General features: G+C 46.0%; 1 protein-coding gene across 1 annotated transcript in view; it reads right to left on the reverse strand.

Moving 5' to 3' along the window:
* Positions 1-5,237: 5,237 nt before the first annotated feature.
* The window catches only part of Slc7a14 (solute carrier family 7 member 14), a 106,931-nt gene continuing 90,266 nt past the window's right edge, over positions 5,238-21,902 (reverse strand). Inside the window, exons 7-8 of the mRNA XM_021196557.2 lie at positions 19,934-20,811; positions 5,238-6,273 (exon numbers count right to left, since the gene is read on the reverse strand). Of these exons, the coding sequence (XP_021052216.1) occupies positions 5,951-6,273; positions 19,934-20,811 (1,201 nt within the window). The 3' untranslated portion in view covers positions 5,238-5,950. The remainder of the gene's footprint in view (positions 6,274-19,933; positions 20,812-21,902) is intronic.

The raw sequence follows: 21,902 nt of genomic DNA on the forward strand, positions 1-21,902 counted from the left end.
TTTCTTTTTAATAACCAAAAATTTAAATGTAAAGGCACACAATAAAGCTTTATGCATTTATTAAAATATACACATTTTGGTAAATTTATAACTTTCCCTTAGTATTTTGATAAATCAAAATATTATCAACACCACAGTCATTTGAAAATAAAACACAATTTATAGTACATCTGCATATTATCTCTTTCATCAAGGAACATTACAATACCCCATTGTATGGTGCACCAATGGGAGTTAGGAACCACAGAACGAACACGCAGTAACAATACAGCAATTTCATACAGGAAAAAAGAATTAGCAGAGAACACACCAGAAATTACCATCTGCAAATGCAAGTTATACACGTTAAGGACCAAACGAAACGGAACCAAGTTAGTGAAATTTACAGATCGTATTTATAACTTTGGGATAAGAATGGAATGGTTGTGTTACTTTTCCACAGTGAAAAAAATCTAGCATGTCGGGTCTGGATGGTGTGACTTCGTGGAATGAGTACATTAGCCGCCTTCTTACAAGCCTGATGCTCCTTTTCCCAGCCCAGGGAGTTGAGGTATTTAGGTGCGTTTACGACATTAACAGAGTCTCTGCTTTGGAAAGTGGGTGCTCATGATTTCCAATGTGATGTCTCAGCTTTCTGACTGTGAACATGACCAGTAGTCAGCCACCACACTCAGTGGATGTCCTTGGGCCAGGACACCATCATCCCAACAGCAGAATGAACACAGCCCTTCAGAGTCGGTGCTTCTCACAGAATGCACACCACCCAGTTCCCTTTAGCTAATACCACCAGTGTTAATGTCAGGAAAGTGGAAACAGAAACAAGAAAGAGCACAGAGGGGGTTCTTAACAGAAACCCAGGCTGCCCCTGCTTCCTGGTTCTTCTTCCCTATGTGATCTAACGTGCACTAAATGTTCTTAAGGAGTAAGAGGTTAGAGCCACCCGTGGTCAGGAGCCTTCAACCCTGGTGTCTGTGAAAGTCTCCTTTGGGCTGTGTAATTCCATGCATGTAGAGAATACTGATGAGCTAGAATAGAACACTATTCTAGCTGATATGGCAAAATACATATGTATCTCTGGTGGACTTTAAATTAAACACTTTGGGGCTTTTAATCCCTAAACAAAAAAGAGAATATTCCATATTTCTTCAAAAAATTGTTTTTATTTAAAAATATATGTGTATGTGACTGTGTGTATGTTCACGCGAATTCAGTACCCGAGGAGGACAGAAGAGGGCGCTGTAGCCCCTGGAGCTGGAGTGACAGGTGGGCGGAGGCCACTGGTGAGCGCTGGGGATCAAACTCCCGCTCCTGTGGAAGAGCAGCGAGTGCTTTTCACTACTGAGCTCTCTCTCCAGTTTTATATTTCTTAGAGAAGTAATTTTGGCAAAAGGCATGTGCCTGAGTGTTTCAGAATGACTGGTGAGCTGCTGAAACGAAGTGAGTGAAGTGAGCAGGGCAGCGATGAGGAAAGCGGTTCAGAAAGGACATTGCTTTGAGGATTAAAAAAAAAAAAAAGCAAATGAGACGGTCCCTGTGCTAACGTTTTAGAGAAAGTAAAGCAGGACACAAGACTGGCAGAGGCGTTTTACTGTCTGTCTGTCAGCATTTAAGCATATACTCCGAGACAGCTCTGGGAGGAGACGCCTCTGGTCCTGCTGGTGTGGAGAGTCTTGGTTTGGTTGCTGTTTCTAGCCTGAAATAACGTTCGCTAAAACTGGGAACTTTTTATTTTTTTATTTTTTATTTTACTTTTTTTGGTTTTTTGAGACAGGGTTTCTCTGTATAGCCCTGGCTGTCCTGGAACTCACTTTGTAGACCAGGCTGGCCTCGAACTCAGAAATCCGCCTGCCTCTGCCTCCTGAGTGCTAGGATTAAAGGCGTGCGCCACCACCGCCCGGCTACTGGGAACTTTTTAAAGGTCAGGCCACTGCTGATTGACGGCCGGCTTTAGGGTCTCCAAAGGGCCTCTCTGTGGATAAATGAATGATCAGCATTCAAACCTGGGAGCAGGACTGACAGAGGGAGGCTTCCTAAAGATGTGTTGGAAACCCCTGCCTTAACAAGTCTCTTTGAACCAGACACAAGTGTGCAGAGAAACCCCATCACCCTGCCCCAGCATTTTCCTAGCTCCCTTCCCTACCCCCTCTTCATAGGAAACACAAGCTAGCTCTGGCCCACTCCCTCTGTGGAGACCGGAGTGTAAGAATGGACCACCTCCCCCGGGGCTCCCCGAGCTGATCCCATTCAGGCTTCAGCTTATCCTGACTTTTGACTTTATATCACAGAGCATTAGGCATAAGGTAGGAAACCTATGTGCGGATCTCAGGGATTCCCTCAGCCCCTGGTGCCCAGTGGCAGACAGGACAGTGATTTCCCCGTCTCTCTCGGGTGGATACTCGGACACATGGAAATTCTCTTTATGATTCTGTATATTTACCAGAGGGAGTCTCTGGTAATGTGCTTTCCAATAAGAGCGATTTAAAGGGTGTCAAGTTTCTGAAGCCCTCTCAGCAGTGTAGACACTTCTCTTGGTCTTATTTTCTAACAATGACAGAATTTTAGTAATGACAAGTCCAGAGGTGAGCATGTGTGCATGGGTTCCAGAACACTCATGTCAGAGAATAATGAGGTCCATGCAGGGTCCAAGGATCAAAGTGAAGCTAGGTGAGGCAAGCCTTTGACCCCATGAGCTGTCTGGTCACACACAGATCTCATTCTAAGGAGCGAAGTCTTCTACATATTATGGCATCACAATACACCGGAGTACACAGTGGGTGCAGTATGAATAACTGCTGAATAGCTGATTCCCCTCTATTTCATTCATTCACTCAGTTTTCCCATGCAACCCATCATAAGATTATTTCTTTTTTTTTTTTTTTTCTTCCAAGACAGAGTTTCTCTGTGTATCCCTGCCTGTCTCGGAACTCCCTCTGTGGATCAGGCTAGCCTCGAACTCAGAGATCTGCCTGCCTCTGCCTCTGCCTCTGAGCGCTGGGGTTAAAGGTGTGTGCCACCACCACCTAGCTGCTATTTCTTGATAGCCACTACCCAGCAGGCACATGTAGCTAGTGCAATTTAGGCTTGAAGCTTCTCTGTGGACTTTAGAGGTCTGCGCCCTCATTGGGAAGGGCTTATTTTAATCATGTAGCAGTACTGGTTGTCATTACTGACAAGTCTGTTATTTTCTAAGATGTCCTTCATCGGAAAATGTAGCCAAGCCCTTGAGAGTTCTGCACGTGTGCGCTATACACACTTCTGGCTTTGTGTTGCCCTCTCTTCTGTTTCAATTGTGTTCACCCCTTTTGTTTTGGAGCACATGCATTTTAATAGCTGCCTCCAATCTTTCTGAAATGATGCAGAGTATTGAGAAATAAATAGAATACAAAGATACTAAATTATTGGCTTCACACACACTGAAACCCACCAGAAGATATTTTCTAAGATAAATATTTATACAGGGACCCTTCTTTTAATGAAGCCTCACAAATACAGTGTTCAGGTATGTTAGCCAATATTGTCATTTCTGTGGTTGATGGTATTTGAAAACTGCCTTGTGAAACCTGGGACTTTTCCATAAAAGCTGAGAAACACAATGAACCTCGCTGTGTACCTGAGAAAACTTTCCAAACCATGTTTAAAAAACCAAGATAGCTAAGAAGATGACCCCAACAATGTTAGAAACATGAAGAGAACAAAGACATCCGAAGCTACCGACAGAGACAAATGGCTTATGAAATGAGAGGAATTCCTTGGCTCTGCACAGAATCAACACCAACGGCATATAGCCCATGCTCACTCTTCTTAGGCTACAGAAGATGCACACAGCTGCCGCGAGACCATTGCTACTTTTATACCTAAACACCAGCAGTAAAAGGAACTTTCTACTCACATGAAGATCTGTCACTTTGTATCCATATTTCTTCTAAACATACCTAAGGGAGAAAAGGTTACCCACGACTTCAGCTTAATAGATGCAATTTAACCAGGCAGATTTCTTGCTCCTAAACCAGTTTAAAACTTAGTTATTTTTTTTTTTTTTTGTTTTTTTTTTTTGACATGACATCGTTCTTTGACAGGCCAGACACTGGATTATGATAGTTAAGTTTAGGCAAGAGGAAATGCAGTTTTGTCAGACTTGACATAAAAATCATACCATGAATAAACTGGGTTCTATGTAATTAATATGAAGTGATTTAAAAACGGTAATTATTTGAATGCAATGGCATACACTAGGTAGGGGCACGGTATGCAATTTATTATGCGTTGTCTTAAAAAAAAATAGTTTCAACTGATCTTTTTCTGGTATGTTGAAGCCTCTTGCATTGGTCATGGGGCTCCAAAGCTGTACCTCCCTGTACCGTGAGCTCCAAGGGAGGAAGTTACAGGTCTCCTCATGCCTGCCACTTAGCCATTGGTGTATTTCAGTGAGTTAGCTCAACAGGAAACACACCTTTTCTCCGTGACTCTGGTACATGCCAAGAAGACAGGAGCGTCAGACTAAGAAAGGAGAATGGTGATCCCCAGGAGAAGTTTTGGCAGATGAAAAGGAAGGGTTTGCTCTTTGCCCCACTTCCAGAAAATTCTCACAAAAATCTTAGTGTGAGGAAACTTGTCTCCATACACATGTACACCCGCTGTGGAAGCCATGGGACCCACGGCTGCCAGGGGATATAACTCACAGGCTTTTCCTGTCTCAAATTCATCTATCCTGCTTTGGGAAAATTCTTTTAAGCATCCCTCCGGTGGCCTACACTTAAATGTCACCAGGTAGCATTTCTCTGGGGGCTCTGTGAAAGGACTTTGGGAAGGAACAGGGAAAAACACTCTAAAAGCGAGCTCTTCCGAAGCATGAGGTCCGCGTGGGAGTGTGACCTCTCTGGACTCAGTGACCTAAGTCCCTGGCTTTCTGCATCCCTGTTTTCAACAGCAGCAGCCAGCCAAGTGGCTGCCTAGCTTGGGGGAAAAAAAAACCACCTCTGCAGAGTTTATAATTTTAGAAATATGAAGTAGGATTTGCAATGTGATCTCAGTGGCGGAGTTACTTCTCCTCGAAAAGACTTTTATCAGATTGTAGAACAAATAGCCTACTTATTCCAGGCATATCAGAGGCATGGCGTCACAGCCCACCTCTGCCCTTTCACCATCGTGACAGGAGCTTAAGGTCTGGTATAAGGGAATGCATGACAGACAGTTCATGTCTGCCAATGCTTTTCTGACCTCGGTAAGAGATTGCTATCTAAGCCTTTATCTTTTTTTTTTTTTTTTTTTCTTGAGCTCTGATGGTGGGTCTTACTACACTATTGTGTCTGCATGGGTGCTTTGTGAGGAATGTGTTCTCCGAGTCCTTTCTGGATCCTAAAATTATAGTCTGGAAACTGTAAGAACCTTGGTGAGTGAGGAGGCGTGGGTCTCCTCCATGGTTAGTTTAGGGGGAAGGTGAGGTGAGATGTAAGGACACAGTGTTGCTGACAGAGAAAGTCCTGAAGCAGCCTGACCTACTGACCTGGGAGAGGAGCTCATAGAGCTGCTCTGGGTGGGCTGACAGCTGCGGTGCACTGCAGCCACCTTTGTGGCTCCTTCCCCGGGGGGCTGTGTTCGCAGCTGGGATGGAGGAAGCTTCCTTCCTTTCTGTAAGAAGCACAAAGATCCATCCTGCAAAGCAACCATTTGCTGCCATCGGCTGGGCATCTCACTAACATAGAATTTCATGTAGTCTTTTGATTTTGATTTTTGTGTGTTTAACAAGAGGGCTAGTTAAGGGCCCTGGGTAAAACCCTTCAACAGAATTCCCCTGAAGAGCAAAAGTAGCAAATGACAGGTTATGCCTGGGGATGGACCTTGGGGGAAGGCTGGGTTTGTGAAATGAGAGTTGGAAGAAGTTTCCACCTTCTAGCACATAGGCTGATTTACTAAGAAACCATCCTCTCTCTAGGCTCCTGCGCGGTTAGCCTTACTCGGGAGAGCAATCTAACTCGTCATTTGCAATCAGGGCCTCCGAGTTCTGTTTGTGTTTGCTTTTGCTTTTCGCTTTGCTACTCGTCCGGCTGTTGGCCTTCGCATCTGACATCTGTTGGTAATAGAAGCCTTTGTCCTCGGCTGGCCCACCCCAGTCCTCCTGGCTCTCGCCCTCGGTGGCGTAGGAGAACCCCTCCTCCACGGAAAAGGGATCATCCACATCGTAGCGCTGGTACGTGCTCTGGTGCAGGGCCTGCTCTCGGGCGCTGATTTCCAAGGTGCTGTTCCAGATGCCATACCCAAAATAAATGAGCATTCCTGTTGGGAAGGGGAAAGCACCATGAATAAGCAGTTATCTTGGGGTCCGGGGGCCACTGGGGAGATCACAGGTGACTAGGGCTGGGGTGATGTACATTCTTAGATCTAGCACGTTTTGGAAAGACTTGAATTAGTGCCCTTTCCAGCCCCAGAGAACACGTAAAAAGCCCCTTCTGGTGGTCCTAGCTAAAATAAATGCCCCAGAGAGGTAGGATCAGGCAGATCCCTGGTGCCCACTGGCTAGCCACCCTAACTAAGCTGGTGAGTCTCAAATCCAAGGTGCGTGACTCCTGAGGAAAGGCACCTGAGGTTGGCCTCTGGCTGCCACATACACGGGTACAAACCCAGGCCTCCCACCAGCAGGCACTGACTCCATGTCCACGCCCAGCCACAAAACGGGCAGATCTCCCAGAGCAGTGAGGCAGGCACATCTGTAACCCTAGCACTGGGGAGGCGGAGGGTGGAGGGCAGAGGGCGGAGGACCGGAGTTCGAGGCCAGAGTGGTAAGACCCTGTCTCAGGAAAGGAAAACAAGTCAACAACAAAGCCAGAGTAAGATGAGGAGAAGATGCGTACAGTACAGCAGCCCATATGTACAGTTTCTGCTGAGTGTTCCGAGGCAGTGTGCTCACACTCTCAGGGGCGGGGGTGGGGTGGAAGTGGTGGTCGGGTTTTAGCTGAAGTTGAGAGACAGCTGCCCCTTTGGACAGGATCTGACATTTTCAGTCATCTTAGCCCTCATCTTTCTTCCATCATCCCCCCACCTCCACCCCCATCATTCCTCTCACAGAGCTATAGACCAGGAATCTGCACCTTTTGCCTTGGTTTGTACTTACAAATCAGCGATACAGTCCTATGGGGGTTAGAACAGCAGCGGCCCCCATAGGCTAGTACATCTGAATGCTCAGTCACCAGCGACTGGCACTATCTGGAAATATTAGGCGGTGTGGCCTTATTGGTGGAAATGTGTCACTGGGGGTGGATTTTGAGGTTTCGAAAGCTCAAGTCAGGCCTAGTGACACACCCTTGATGCTGCCTTTGCATCTGGAGGTGCGACTGTTCACTGATTCACAGGCTGTAGCCGATGGATTGGCTGGTCAGAGATTCGGAAAGGGCATGATGGGAAAATTGGTGAGAAAGACAATGTGGGGAAGAAGGGTGTGGCTAGAGCTCTGCAGACGGGTGAAAGACATAAAGACCCTTCTGTCCCTTGTAAAGGCTCATCAGAACGTGACTTCAGCTGAGGAGGAGTTCAATAATCAAGTAGATAGGACGACCCGCTCTGTGGATGGTCAGCCTCTTTCCCCAGCCATTCCTGTCATTGCTCAATGGGCCCCTGTACGAAGTGGCCATGGTGGCAGAGATGAGGGTTATGCATGGGCTCAACAACACAGACTTCCACTCACCAGTGCTGACCTGACCATGGCTACTGCTCAATGCCAGATCTGCCAACAGCAGAGACCAACACCGAGTGCCAGATATGGCACCAATCCCCGGGGCAGGCTGACTACTTTGGACCACTTTTTTTCCATGGAAAAGACAACGCTGTTCTTTTTACAGTAGGTACTTATTCTGATTATGGGTTTGCCTTTCCTGCATGTAATGTTTCTGCCCAAACCACCATAAAGTCTGAACCTTTTCAGAACATTTTATTATCCCTGGCCTCCATGTGAGGCCCTGGCACCTGTCCGTCTCTTAGCAATAGACACACAGTATTCTGATCTATCCTGGTGTTTCACACTCACCAATGGAATCACCTGCTTCTGACCCCTAAGCTGCTTCTTTCTTCAATGTGGACTTCCAGACTGCCTAGTGGTACAAGCCACTGGTACGCCTGTGCAACATCTGTCCTGTGATTATCTGCGCTGGGTGCTTCTAGCTGGTCCTTAATGTCTGTCAAATGAATGAACCAGAATTCGCGATGAACACAAGACTGGCGTACTGTCTCTGGGTTGACTTCTTTCTAGCCAGAGGAAACTCATCCTGCTGTCAGAGCACACCGTTCACATGGCTAATGTTTCTTCTCCACAGTTTTGAAAAGCCTGTTAGCCTCCCTTTTCAATTTGAAAACCCCTTGAAATTCAGAGTTTGTAAAGGCAAGGTTTAGGGAACCTATTATACGAATGTGGGATCTGGGTTTAAATCCAGTCTGTCATTCCAACAGACACATCCTTGGACCTATGGTTTACCCTGTCAGCCTTCTTTTCTGGAAACTGTGAGAAGCAGGGCTTGCTTGGTGGGCAAGAGTACCTGATACGCAAGCATGAAGACCCAAGTTTGCATCTCAGCGCACGCATATACACACAGACACACACAGACACAGACAGACAGACACACACAGACATACACACAGACACACACAGACACACAGACACACAGACACACACACACACACACACACACACACACACACATGCAGCTGGAGTGGGCATGCATGTGCCTGTAATGATGAACATAGTGACAGGCACAGGAACAGGAGGGTTGCTGGAGTTTCCTGCTTACAATTCAGTCAGAGACCCTGTCTCATGTGACTAAGGTAGAGGATGATGGAGCAGGACTCTAGATGTACTCTGATGGTCCCTGAATGTTCTTTAGGAGGCTTGAGAACTCAAACACATATGTTCATATACCACACACACACATTGCACATCTTAACACACGCACAGAATACACACAGAAGAAACTCAAAACAAAACCCACCCCTGTCCCCGAGAGTCACAGTGATTAGTGGACAACCTGGGGTAAAATAAGGCCATAGTGTGGACCCTGAGGTCCTGCATCCCTTGTCGGCAGCATCAGCATCTTTATCCCTGTTGACCCTGGTCATCTGCTCAGCTGTTTGCGCAGAAGGCAAACCTAGCCAGCTTGCCCTGTTCTGGCCCTTGAGAACTTGTGCTCCATCTTGATTCTGAAGCTTGTCTCTTTAAGTTTGGATTTCTCCCCTCTTGTCTCAAATGACTTTCCTTCCAACCCCCCACCAGTCAGTGAAATCAACTTGGCAGGAGCCAAAGCAAGCAGAGATTCATGGTCCTAATTGGTAATAAAGCCTGGAGTTAATTGTTTGCAGATGTAGATATTTGGGCTCAAATAGCAGCCTGATCTTTTCGGGTGGGGGGCCGGGTGGGGGGCGGGGTGGGGGAAGGCTTTATTGTCTGGGGGCGGAATGGAGGTAGCTATGCAAGACTGTTATTACTGTGTGGTACCAGACCCCCATTCAAACTTCCTCTAAAAGGGCCAGTGTGTGCATGCTTAGAGAAAGCCTGTTTGGAGCATGCCTGGGAACTGAGGATTGCACGTGACCAGGTGGGACCAGCAGCACCTCTCTCTGGCTTAGTTCTTCTTCATTGCTCATTTCTCCTGAGCATCCAGGCAGGTGCCCAGCCTTGCCCCTTACTCCTGCTACATTAATCCTCCCCTTACCTGCCCTCTTTCTCTCCCTCTCTCCTTTCTCTGACGCAGTTTATAGGCGGTTCTTTCTCCCACTGAACTGACCACTTTTCTGTTTCCCTTGCTTCCATGTCCCTGCCCCTACATGGGTTAACGTGACTCAGTTACTGGGTGACATTGGTCCTGGCACACTCTCCTTCCTCCCAGAGCAGGTGTGTGAGTATCAGGGAGACGCCTGCTATGGGTCATGATGTAATGGCTCTAACATCACAGATAACTGAGCCAGAGATGACTCTACAGCTGAACGGCATATCCAATGACTTCATTTTACAGGAAAAGCAGAGGCTGGGGGACATTAGCAGAACCAGAACCAGCCTTCTCTTGGGTAAGGTCTTTTGCACACCCAGTCCTTCACACTTCCCTCCCTAAGCTGACTGATGATACACTTATTGCAGTCAATATTCAGTGAGAGTTAGGTCTATGTGTTCTTTGGGAGTGCCAGGCCCAGATGGAGCATGTATATGCATACCTGCCACAGATATGCTAATGGATCTTCTTATGTTTGCTGTGACATCCCCCATAGGCTTCTTATTCCTTGCCAATATACATTTCAAATACGTGCGTTGTGATGGGCAGTGAATTCAGGCAGACTGGGCAGACAGAACCATCTTTTAGCATCTTACATTCTAACTGCTTTTATTTTTTGCTGCCCCCCCCCCCAGTCAATTCAGGAAGAGTGGTGTGAAGTAGAGAGAGAAGGTGGGAGAAGAGAAAAAGTGGAGAGGACAGAGCACCAGAGGGAACAAGTGCAGAGGGCAAGGGAGGGAGAGAGAATCGAGCAGGAACTGCCATCTGTCACATAAACAAGGGCTTTGTGTGGAGGAGTAAACAACAGGGTTGAAGGCCTGCTGTGTGGAAGCAGGGCTTTGTGCTTCAGCTTCTCTTCTCAGCTGGATTAGGGAAAGATGCATAAGGTAGTTTCTGTAACCTCAGGAATTCTGGGAATCCCAAGCCACCTAAACTATCCTTCACACAGCACTGTGTGCCCAGGTCCTCTGGTCACAGTCAAAGTGCATGTCTCTTCAGGAACTCAAAACGCTATATAGGGGCTGAGGTGTGTGTGTGTGTGTGTGTGTGTGTGTGTGTGTGTGTGTGNNGAGAGAGAGAGAGAGAGAGAGAGAGAGAGAGAGAGAGAGAGAGAGACAGAGAGACAGAGAGACAGAGACAGAGGGACTCTGCATCTCATGGGCAGGGAACTGAGATACAGAAAAAATAAGGCACTAGGGACTGGAGAGATGATGCACAAACAGGAAGACCCAATTTGGATCTTTTGAATCCATGTAAGAAGCCAGTGCAGTGGCACATGCCAGAGCTAGAGAGGTGGAGACAGGCGAGTCCCTGGGGTGTGCTGGACAGCCTGGTCAGCCAAACTGGGGAGCTCTAGGTTCACCAGTCTAACTCACCAGTCTAATGGGATAGTCTGTACCAAATAAATGAATAAATAACAAAGAAGCAAAGAATAAAAGCTAAGGTAAAGAATAATCAAGGAAGACACTGCAGACAACCTTCGTTCTTCACATACACACCTCACATGTACACACACAGAGACAGAGACACAGACATACAGACATACACATACACAGGCACATACACAGACATACACACACACAGAATGCACAAACACAGACACACACACACATACACAGACATATATACATACACACACAGACATACACAGACACACACATATACACAGACATACATACATACACACACAGACATACACAAACACAGACACACAGACACAGACACACACACACACACACACACACACAGACAGACACACACACACACACAGCCACCCTTCCAGATATCTCCTTGCCTGGGCTCTACAGGTTTTGACTTCTCCTATTGCTTCCATTTTTCAGGAGAGATTGTAGAGAACACAGATGAAGTCGACACCCATGGGAGGCAGTTTTGTGTTCTTGAACATCATTTTTTTGTGGTACTGGGGGGTTGAACTTAGAATTTTGAACATACTAGGAATGAGCTCTACCATTGAGCCACATGCCCAGAGATTTTGAGCCTTCTGTTCTGAAGCTCATAAGAATATACAGAAGTGCGAAGAATAACATGATATTCATTCAGCTCCTGCACCCACCTCCTGCCTCCCTTCCAGATTACACTGGAACAGATTCTTCCCTGCTCTAGGTGGCTTGAAAATATTTCAATATTCATTGTAGGATAGTACTATTTTAACATATTAACTAATATACAGCAGTGTTAAACACTCCTCATTATGCTATGTGCATTCCACAATGGTGACACCCTTGTTTTTAGTAGTTTGGAAACATTTTTATTTAGGACTGTCACCAGGATTGTATCATATTCTTTTGTAAAAATTTGTAGATGGCAAAACTTTTTCCATTGAGGGTGGTTTTGGCTATTAGCATAAGCCAGAGGTAGAACCAAGCTTAAAACCAAAAATGACTGTACAAAACGGAGATCTTTGCTGACTATATATCAGATGGGATTAGTATTGGATACATAAAGAATTACAGAAATATACACCCAAACCACTAAATAAATCAGTCAATAAATGTACCAATGAACTGACTAGACAATTTTCAAAAGAAGAAACACAAATAGCTAAGAACTACTTGAAAAAGTGTCCAATATCCTTATCCAGCTTGGAAACACAAATAACTGCTTTGAGGTTTTCATTTCATCCCAGTCAGAGTGACCATCAATAAGAAAATAGATGACAGGGGTTGGGGGAGGGCTGGAGAGATAGCTAAGAGGACCTGGGTTCAAATCCCAGCACCAACATGACAGCTCAGAGCGGTCTTTAACTCAAGTTCCAGGGGATCTGGCAACTCACACATACATGCAAGCAAAATGCTAATGCACAGAAAATAAGAACAAATAAAGAAAATAGATGATAATAAATACAGGCAGGGGGAGGGGAGTCCTTCCTAACTGCTAGTGGAAATGTAATTATGGAAGTCAGTGTGGAGGTTCCTCAAAAACTGAGAACAGAATTACCATATGACCCAGCTACACCAGTCTAAGTACACAGCTGAAGGATTCCATGTAAATACATCATAGAGATACATGAGAACCCATGATTGTAGCTGTACTGACTGCAATAGCCAGGGCATGGACCATCAAGAGAAGTCCACCCAAAAATGAACAGATAAAGAAAATGTGGTACACATACTTTTTTTTTTTTATGAGGCAGTAAAAATAATATGAATTTATGACATTTGTAAGAAACTGGATACAACTGGAAATTATTGTAATAAATGAATAAGCCAGTCCAGAAAGACAAAGGTAATGTGTTTTCTGTCATATGCAGAACCCAGAGTTAAAGTTTTATATGGAATAAGGTTGCTAGTTAATGAACGTGATATTTTATTTTACTTGAATATTTGATTCTGCTGCTTCTTATGCACTTTACATTACTGATTTCCTATTGCATGTGCTATATTTATCAATAATTACCTAGTGGCAGGTGCGATAGATGCTCAGAAGGGAGAAGGTGCCTGTGTTTAAAAGGGTCCTGGAGACTCTGCTGCCAAGCTAGAGATGTCCCAGATTATGAGTGTTGGTGGGATGTCTGGTGTGGCTAAGACAGACGGGTCAGTAGTAAGCCCTGGAACATATTGGCAGTTCAACAATAGGTGCAAGGTGAACACTGGTCCCTGGCAAGGCGATGGCCAGGCATCCTTTGACAGGATCAGTGGAGAAACATATTCAAAGGGAAGCTCTGGCTTCTTTTCCAGATGAAATAACCTGGTGGAGAACGTACCTGGGGGAGGTTCAGGCTAGACAAGATGAGGGACTTTCTTCCCACAATAGATACTTTGTGATCTCAAAGCTCTTCACAAATATGTATTGTATCAGATACCAGCCTAGAGAAGTTAACTACACAACAAAATGGCCATCGCTACAGCCCCGGAGCTCACTGCTTTTCCTGTCCCACCTAGGAATCTCCAGGGAAGAGACTGTTGAATTTGCCTTCAAGATGCCAGGATGCCCGAGCACCAGCTAACTAAACACTTCCCAGTTTAGGGGGCTCCACCCTGGGCAAGCTAAGCACATGACTCCAAAGCTTCAAGGGAAAGGAGGCCTGGGTGGGGTACAGGGGAGGCACCCTATGTCCTGCGGAGGCAAAACACGCAAGAAAACTCACCCCTGAAAAGAGTCGGGGTGGGGTGGGGGAATAAACAGTAAGAGCGGACTGCCAACTCTGCAGGCCCAAACTCGGCTCCAACTTTGGGCCTCTGATCTCTAGAGTCCCAAGGAGGGGCGCCTGGTCCTCTGCCTGTAGCTCTGTGCTTGGACTGAAAGAAGGTGGGTCACCTGACCCCAGGCTGGGTGGAGCAGCCTCTTCCTGGGGTGCGCTTTCCAGCAGGAAGCCCTGCCCGCAGCAGATAGCTGAGGCACTCCGTTATGCCCAAAGGGCCTTTTATTTTCATGGGATCACGTTTCCAAAACAGACATTTGCCAGGGTGGAGCGGAGACCCGCAGGCAATGAGGTGTGTGCCCCACCCACTCAGTCCCCACCATCTCCTACCCTTCCTGATTATGTTTTTTACATACCACCATGAACCCTGTCGGTTGCACTAACAGTGAGGTTTGTTTAATGTGGGACCAGGAAGAGCGGGCTGTATGGGAGGGGCTCGATCCCTTAGACCCCTGCACTCAGTCTAATGTTAAGTCAGTGTCTCATCTGTAAGGTGCAGTTGGGACCCGGTCTTCATCTGAGCCCTGTGATGGCTGACGATTGAGGGAAAAATCCAGTGTTATGAATTAGTAATCTCACAGAGCACAGAGACTCAAGAAAAATGTGTCCGTTGCCCACTGAAGACCTGTAAAAGAATATTCACCGCAGCCTTGATTTATCAGGCCCAAATGGAAACAACTTACAAAGGGACCAGAATGGAACCTGCATGGTGGTGCGTCGCCACTATCTCACCAACAGTGTTGGAGAGCAGAAGCGAAAGGCTTGGAGTTCCATGCGTACCACACACACTGGCTCCAGGGCCTCCACCGCTCCCTCAGTTCCCTCTCCTTACATTCTTTTGCCTGAGTCTGGTGGCAGAGCCCCTGGAGTCCCTTGGCCCTTCTTGTCTATGTCTGCCTGTGTGCAGAGCACTGCCCTCTCGCTCTGTAGACAGAGGGCCTTATAGACCAGTTTCATCTCCACAGTCTCTCCTAAGCATCTGCCATCCCTGTTGCCTTCCTGTGAGGCCTACATGACTTGCTCTTCACTCTTCTGAGCATGACTGACACCGAAAAGCCGATTGTTTTCTCCTCTCCCACCAGGAAGCATGTCAGTTCGATTGATCGATGATTGATTGATGGACATACTATCAAGAATTCGGTTATCCCAGCACTCTTCCTTCCAACTTTTTTCCTCACAATGGCGGCTTCCTATTTCCAATAGTATTTTAAATGGCAGCTCACACGAACACCAGCAAGGGGGATGTTTACATTTTGGGGACTGAGGCCGAGGTTCCTTTTGGGAGAATGGATGCCTACCAAGCACAAAACCCCAGGATTGATCACTAGTACTGCATGACCCAACCACGGTGGTGCACCATGTTTGTAATCCTAGAACTAAAGAGGTCGGGAGAGGAGGGTCCCGATTTCAAGGTTATTCTGGTGCCACATAGAGGATTTGAGGCCCGTCTTGGATATTAAAGACATTGCCTCAACGAATGAATGAACAAACGGTAGGAAGAAAAGAATATATTTTTTTTTAATGGTTTTTCAAGACAGGGTTTCTCTGTATAGCCCTGGCTGTCCTGGAACTCACTTTGTAGACCAGGCTGGCCTCGAACTCAGAAATCCGCCTGCTTCTGCCTCCTGAGTGCTAGGATTAAAGGCGTGCGCCACCACGCCCGGCTGAAAAGAATATTTATATCCTGGCATAGCCTGGCATCAAACACATTGTCCAAACCCTTAGTCCTGTCTTCTAAATGTAAAGAGAAAACTTCATCTTCCTCAGAGGGACTGGATAAATTAGAAATGAAAACATGGCTGCTCTCATGGTAAAAGGTACCAGTGGGCTAGGCTGCCTGATAATGAATTCTTTATCCTTGCCCTGCCATGTTCCCACCCTAGTGCATCGCAGCTCCTGAGATGGTGTCTGACCTCTGGAGATGCTCTACCAGCCCACATCCACTCAGAGGAGAGACACTGAACACGACTTTGGGCTCACTTTGTTGGGATTAATGAACACTTATTGTTTGTATCATTTCTCTTGTCTAATGGCAAGGATGTGCCGGGAAGTCTTGTTGGGGCTGGGTGAGTTATGCTCTTTTGAAGGTCAAAGCTCAGAAACACTGTTACAGAAATCCTGTGATTAAGATTCACTTAGAGAAGGCAGGATAACAACATGTCTCAGAACATCACCCCGTTATGACTCAGCATTTAACCATGGAAATTTTGTCAAGAAGCAGTTGATTTCATAAGAAGCTTCATTTAAAAATAATCTCTACCGTTCTTCCTAGGAAAGTTACAGTGTGCATAAAGCTGAAGGAACATCCGGTGTCTGGGAACCTCATGAATTCAGAGGAGGGATATTTATTGTAATTGTGTAAGATCATTAAGTATTTTTATAACCCAATTTGGGGCTATGGGATGGCTATACGTATATAGGAAAAATTTTGTTTTTGCAGAACAGATTTTGTAATTAAATTACCTTCCCTGCTTGATAATGTCTTTTCTCCATAGCAACAGCTCTTAAATTTGAGCGTGACACCTAGAAGGTTTGTTAACTCTTAAATCTCCGCCCACCATGATATTAGCACCGCTGGCTTGAGAGGACACTTTGGGAAGTATTGATTTAGAGGACTATAGATTTTTGAAAACCTGGCTGCACATTAAAAATTTCTTGGCCAAGCTCTAAAATAAATAATACTCCATGCTTGACCGCGCTCAGGGAGTTTTCCTCTGCCTGATAACAAGCAGGGCCCCTGGAGTTGGGGATGGTTCACATTGTGTTCTGCTGTGTGATAGCCAGCCTGCCCAAGTCGGTGGACAATGAGTCACTTCAGAGCTTTTTGAAGAAATACAGGAGATAAGTATTTCTTATTACTTTCTCCATCCTTTTCCCACGGATGAATAAACCAAAGCTCCATGAAGTTATGAGAATTTTCCTAAATTTATAAGTCAAGACGGGAACAGGACTTCGGTTTGAACCTGATACTGCTCACTGCCATAGGGGCCCTTTTGATACCACGGGAACCAGAGATGTGATACAGAACCTGTTAGAAATTTGTGAGTCTCTGGGCAAAAAGAAAGTGTGGTATTCTTGCTCCGAAATTACTCAGAACTCGAAACAGCAATAGCAGTAGACTGTTAACTGAGGCCTAGGACCCTGAACATAAATGATATGCCCAGGAATTCAGGGCTAATGTCAGGTTTTAGTCCCACCAAACATTCAGAGCAAATAAAGTTTGTGTAGAGGTACATGGTGGGGTGATACGAACCTCAGAACCAAAGTGTGGGTACCCTGGACTCAAGAACCCCCTCTTCTTCTCACTTTGGTTATCTGACATTTTGGAGTGTTTAACATAGTGGCCATGGTGTGTGTGTGTGTGGGGCGGGGGGCTCTAATATAAGAAGCTCACAGTTTGTGGTACCAGGGGTCAAATCCAGATTTTTGTTCTTACCAGTCAAGCACTCTACCACCAATCCCTATCCTGGCCCTGATAAGGGGCCCTGAACCCCCTCTTCCACCAGAGTGCTAACCTTAGCTCTGTGGACTTCGGCTGTTTGCCCTTAAACAGTAGCTACTGTTTCTTTATCTGTACAATGGAGATTGCCATGAGATTTTAAACAGTGAGGCAAGACACTCACAATAACTTGTAAATAGCGCTGTATTTTTAATTATTCCTATGAGACAAAGGGTTTGTGTATACCAATCAACGATCTTTTCTTTACTGTTTCACTTTTTAAATTAAAGAAAAGAAATCATCTATAGCAGTGTTCTCAATCTTTCTAACACTGGGACCCTTTAATAGAGTTCCTCATGTTGTGAAGACCCCCCAACCATAAAATTATTTCATTGTGCCTTCATAACTGAAATATTGCCATGGAATGGATTGTGATGTAAATATCTGATGTGCAGGATATTTGACATACGACCCCCACAGGGTCGTGACTCACAGACTGAGAACCGCTGACCTCTAGTGTCTTCCCAAGCAGGAGCACTTGTGAAATGACACGGTTCCCATATGCTTTTCTTAATGTGAAAGAGTAGAATTATTAAATGTTCTAGAGAGCTCCAAGCTCATGTGAATAGACTCTAACCCTAGCTGCAGCGTGGCTCATGGGATGGGCAGCTGGCTGTGGGCAACCCTGTTCTGGATGCAGAAGCTCTTCCAGCTTTGTCTCTTCAATGAACCGTGAACATGCATCGATACCTGTTTTCATTCACTCGACATAACTAAAATCATCCTATCCACTTCAGTCACTTCTGTCTAGAGCAGCCCTCCCATTGGCTAGCTACAGTACAGACGTGTGTGTGTGTGTGTGTGTGTGTGTGTGTGTGTGTGTGTCTGAAGAGAGAGGAGAACGTGTTAATAAAGCACAGAAAATATCGATGACCCAGTGGGGAGTCTTCTAGAGAAATCCCCCTAAAGCTTAACAGAGAATTAAACCAGAGATGGAAAGGTTGGGGCAAAATGCTCTGGGAAGACACAGTATGGCCTGGAGAACTGGACTCTCTTGGAGAAACTTTCTGTTTCTTTTGGTTGTTGTTTTTCCTATGTCCATCTCATTAAATCTTCCCTTCAGGCCCCACCCACATCTTCCCTTCAGGTCCCACCCACATTTTTCCTTCAGGTCCCACCCACATCTTTCCTTCAGGCCCCACCCACACCTTCCCTTCAAGCACCACCCACATCCTATTTTTTCTAAGTGCTTTCTGGCAATTCTCACTTTTCTCTCCTCGGAGAAGTACTTCACTATCTTTTTGTTTTTGTTTTTGTTTTTGTTTTGTTTGTTTGTTTTGGTTTTTCGAGACAGGGTTTCTTTGTGTATCCCTGGCTTTCCTGGAACTTAACTCTGTAGACCAGGCTGGCCTCGAACTCAGAAATCCACCTGCCACTGCCTCCGGAGTGCTGGGATTAAAGGCGTGCGCCACCACTGCCAGCCTTGGCTGTCATTTAAGAAGTATTTCTTGAGCACATTCCACAGGTGCTTTGTTGTAGGTTCCCACTGGCCTCAAGTAGTGGACAGACTGCTGATCAGTGTGAATGCCTGTCACTTTAACCTGGCCAATTAATCCATGGCTATTTCTCTTGCTTTATTAGGCCTGTTCTGCAAAGCTCCTTCGCTAAGTATTTGGGGACCCTCAGGACTACCAAGGACAAGAGCGGTGAAAAATGGACTTTAAAATGTGCTTAGATGCCTCTCTCAAGTTGTTACTGACCCAGCCCCAGTCACCTCATCAGTGGTCAGACTGAATCAACATGGGACAAAAGTGTAGTACAGATGGACCACAAAGTCAAAATTGGATTTCTTGGGGAAGTATGGGTTCTTGATGTCAGTGAAGTGAGTTTTGAGACTAGCATGTGTTTGCATCAGAAGATGGCAGAGGCTCTACAGAGTCAGGCCACTCATTAACAGCAGACGAAGGTCGGCAAGCATGGGAGCATGACGGACACCTTCCATTGGCATTTGACAGGGTGACATAAGGACCTGGGGGCTATTTACAAAAGCCAGTGTGAACTGACAGATGTAAAATGGTGGCATGATAAGAGCTGTGTCAGAAAAAGAATGCCCCAATCCACACTTGGCTCATACTTTACTTAAAAACTTAGACTGTGATTGACCTTTCAGTTTAATTGGGTCAAATTTAAGATCAGTGAACTCTTTTATAATTTCTCAGAATTTTTAGTTTTTAAGATAGAAATCCAGCCAACTATCCCCACATCCTATTATATCTCCCTTTAGTAATGTCATGTCTTTAAAAAATGGGTATTCATTCTGAGAACACCTTTTCTGACACTAATTATTCTCACACAAGAACTTTCAGTAATTGGATATTTAATGAAGTAATGGATTGATAGGCATCGTTCTTCTAAGAGCATATCAGGCAGGACAGGGGTAACTGGCTTTATTGACCAATGAAGAAAGCATGGGTCCATAGAATCAGCCCGATGGAGGTATCTTATCCAGTTAGGGCATAATGTTGGGATAAGCCTATTCAAGACCTTAAAAGGGGAACGCCCAAGGCTCTGGAAGACATTGCTTACCCACAAAGCACCAGACCGCAAACCGGATCCATGTGATGGTGGAGAGCTTTAGCATGAGATAGATATTCACCAACATGGCAAAGGCAGGCACAAAGGGGAGGCAGGGGGCCATGTACGGCAGCTTCTTGGGGTTCTCTGGCTGCTGCAGGATTACAAACACCAGCACACTGATCAACAGCAGCATCAGAACGACCAGAAGGATGGCCCACCAGCTCTGGCCTGAGATGTACTCGGAGCCAAAGATGATGAAGGAGCAGAAGATGAACATGAGAATGAACAGCAGGAGCACGCAGATGGTCACCGTGTGCCCGGTCGCTGCTGTGGGCCGGTCCATTTTGCCTGGAAGGCCCAGCCGGATTCTCATGGTGTAGTAACGGGGTCCAATCAGCTTCTTCAACTTGATGAGATAGATGTTTTCTGATTCATCGGCTTCTATGCCCGTGGTCATGTCCACAGTGCCATAGTTGGGGTGGTTGACGTTGTAGGCAGACTTATCTGATTTCCCTATGAGCATCTCATTGTCTCCCAGGGACGGCAGGTTTTTGGCCCCACAGGTGTTGGTGGCTGGGCTGGAAAACTCCTCCCCTTCACTCACAGGAGAACAAGTTTCCTTCTCACAGTCAGCCAGGATGCCTTCCTTCTTCTTGGTGTGTTCCTCAGACAGGAACTTGACAAAACCATCGATGTCGCTCTCAGGTTGATACCGAAGAAGCAAGACACAGACGGAGACCAGGGTGTAGGCGAGGAGTGTGCCGATGGACATCATCTCTATGAGGTCCCTCAGGCTCACCAGCAGAGAGAGGAGAGCTGCCAGGAAGCCCGACACGATGCAGGCTACCACTGGTGTCTCTGTGTAGGAGCTCACGTGAGCCAGGAACCTGGAGGGAAGGTGCAGGCACAGGGTTAAGGGTCGTAGTACCCATGGTGACCGATTCTAACATACCAGTATGTTAGAACTGCAACGACAACAGCGAGCTGTGGTTAGCTCCTCCTGGCCTTGCCCTTCTGATTAATTTCCGTTTTACCTCTGTCTGCTACACCATTCCCAAAGTCTGGATCATGGGATATCATTAAAGAATTCACTTTATAGGATTAGGTGCATCCACTCCCACTGAGGCCAGAGAAGGCAGTCCTTTGCTACATATGTGCTGGGAGCCTCGGACCAGCCTGTGTATGCTCTTTGGTTGGAATGTAAATAAATAAAATAATTAGTTAATAAAAGAGAATTCAGTTTAATTTCTTGGTTTGAAGCCTTTTTTTTGGGGGGGGGGTTGGTTTTTTTTTCAAGACAGAGTTTCTCTGTATAGCCCTGGCTGTCCTGGAACCCATTTTGTAGACCAGGCTGGCCTCAAACTCAGAAATCCGCCTGCCTCTGCCTCCTGAGTGCTGGGATCAAAGGCGTGCACCACCACCGCCTGGCGCCATTTTTTTTTTTTTTTTTTTTTAAAAGCAAGAGGTCCTTCCTATTCATTATGGAACGGGAAATGCTGATCAAATCTAGGAGGTATGTCAGAAATCTACATGGAAGCCCACAGAAGCTGGGAAGATCTTCAGTCTGAAGCAGTCTCGATGCTTGTTGGGAGTGAGTATTCTCACAAGCCCAACGACATCACAATCTTTGGAGGTGGTGTTCAGCCAACTGTACTTTTCTTTTAAGACACCCGAGTTTCCAAACCTGAGACACGGCCTTGCAAACAGAGGTGCAGGAATGGAGTTGGTAAAATAGCATTCCAGTTAAGAAGCTCAGAGACACAGGTTCTAGTCCAGCGGAAGATGTCAACCAGGGTGACTGAAATATGGGCCCTCCTGCAGCAGGTCCTGAGAACCCTGAGGAAGCTCTCCTGCCCTCCTCTCTCCTCCCTGCACCGTCCCTTCCACCCCCCAGCTCCCTATTTTTCTTTTCTTTTCTTTTCTTTTCTTTTCTTTTCTTTTCTTTTCTTTTCTTTTCTTTTCTTTTCTTTTCTTTTCT

Source organism: Mus pahari, chromosome 4, assembly GCF_900095145.1.
Source record: "Mus pahari chromosome 4, PAHARI_EIJ_v1.1, whole genome shotgun sequence".
In the NCBI taxonomy this organism is placed as follows: domain Eukaryota; kingdom Metazoa; phylum Chordata; class Mammalia; order Rodentia; family Muridae; genus Mus; species Mus pahari.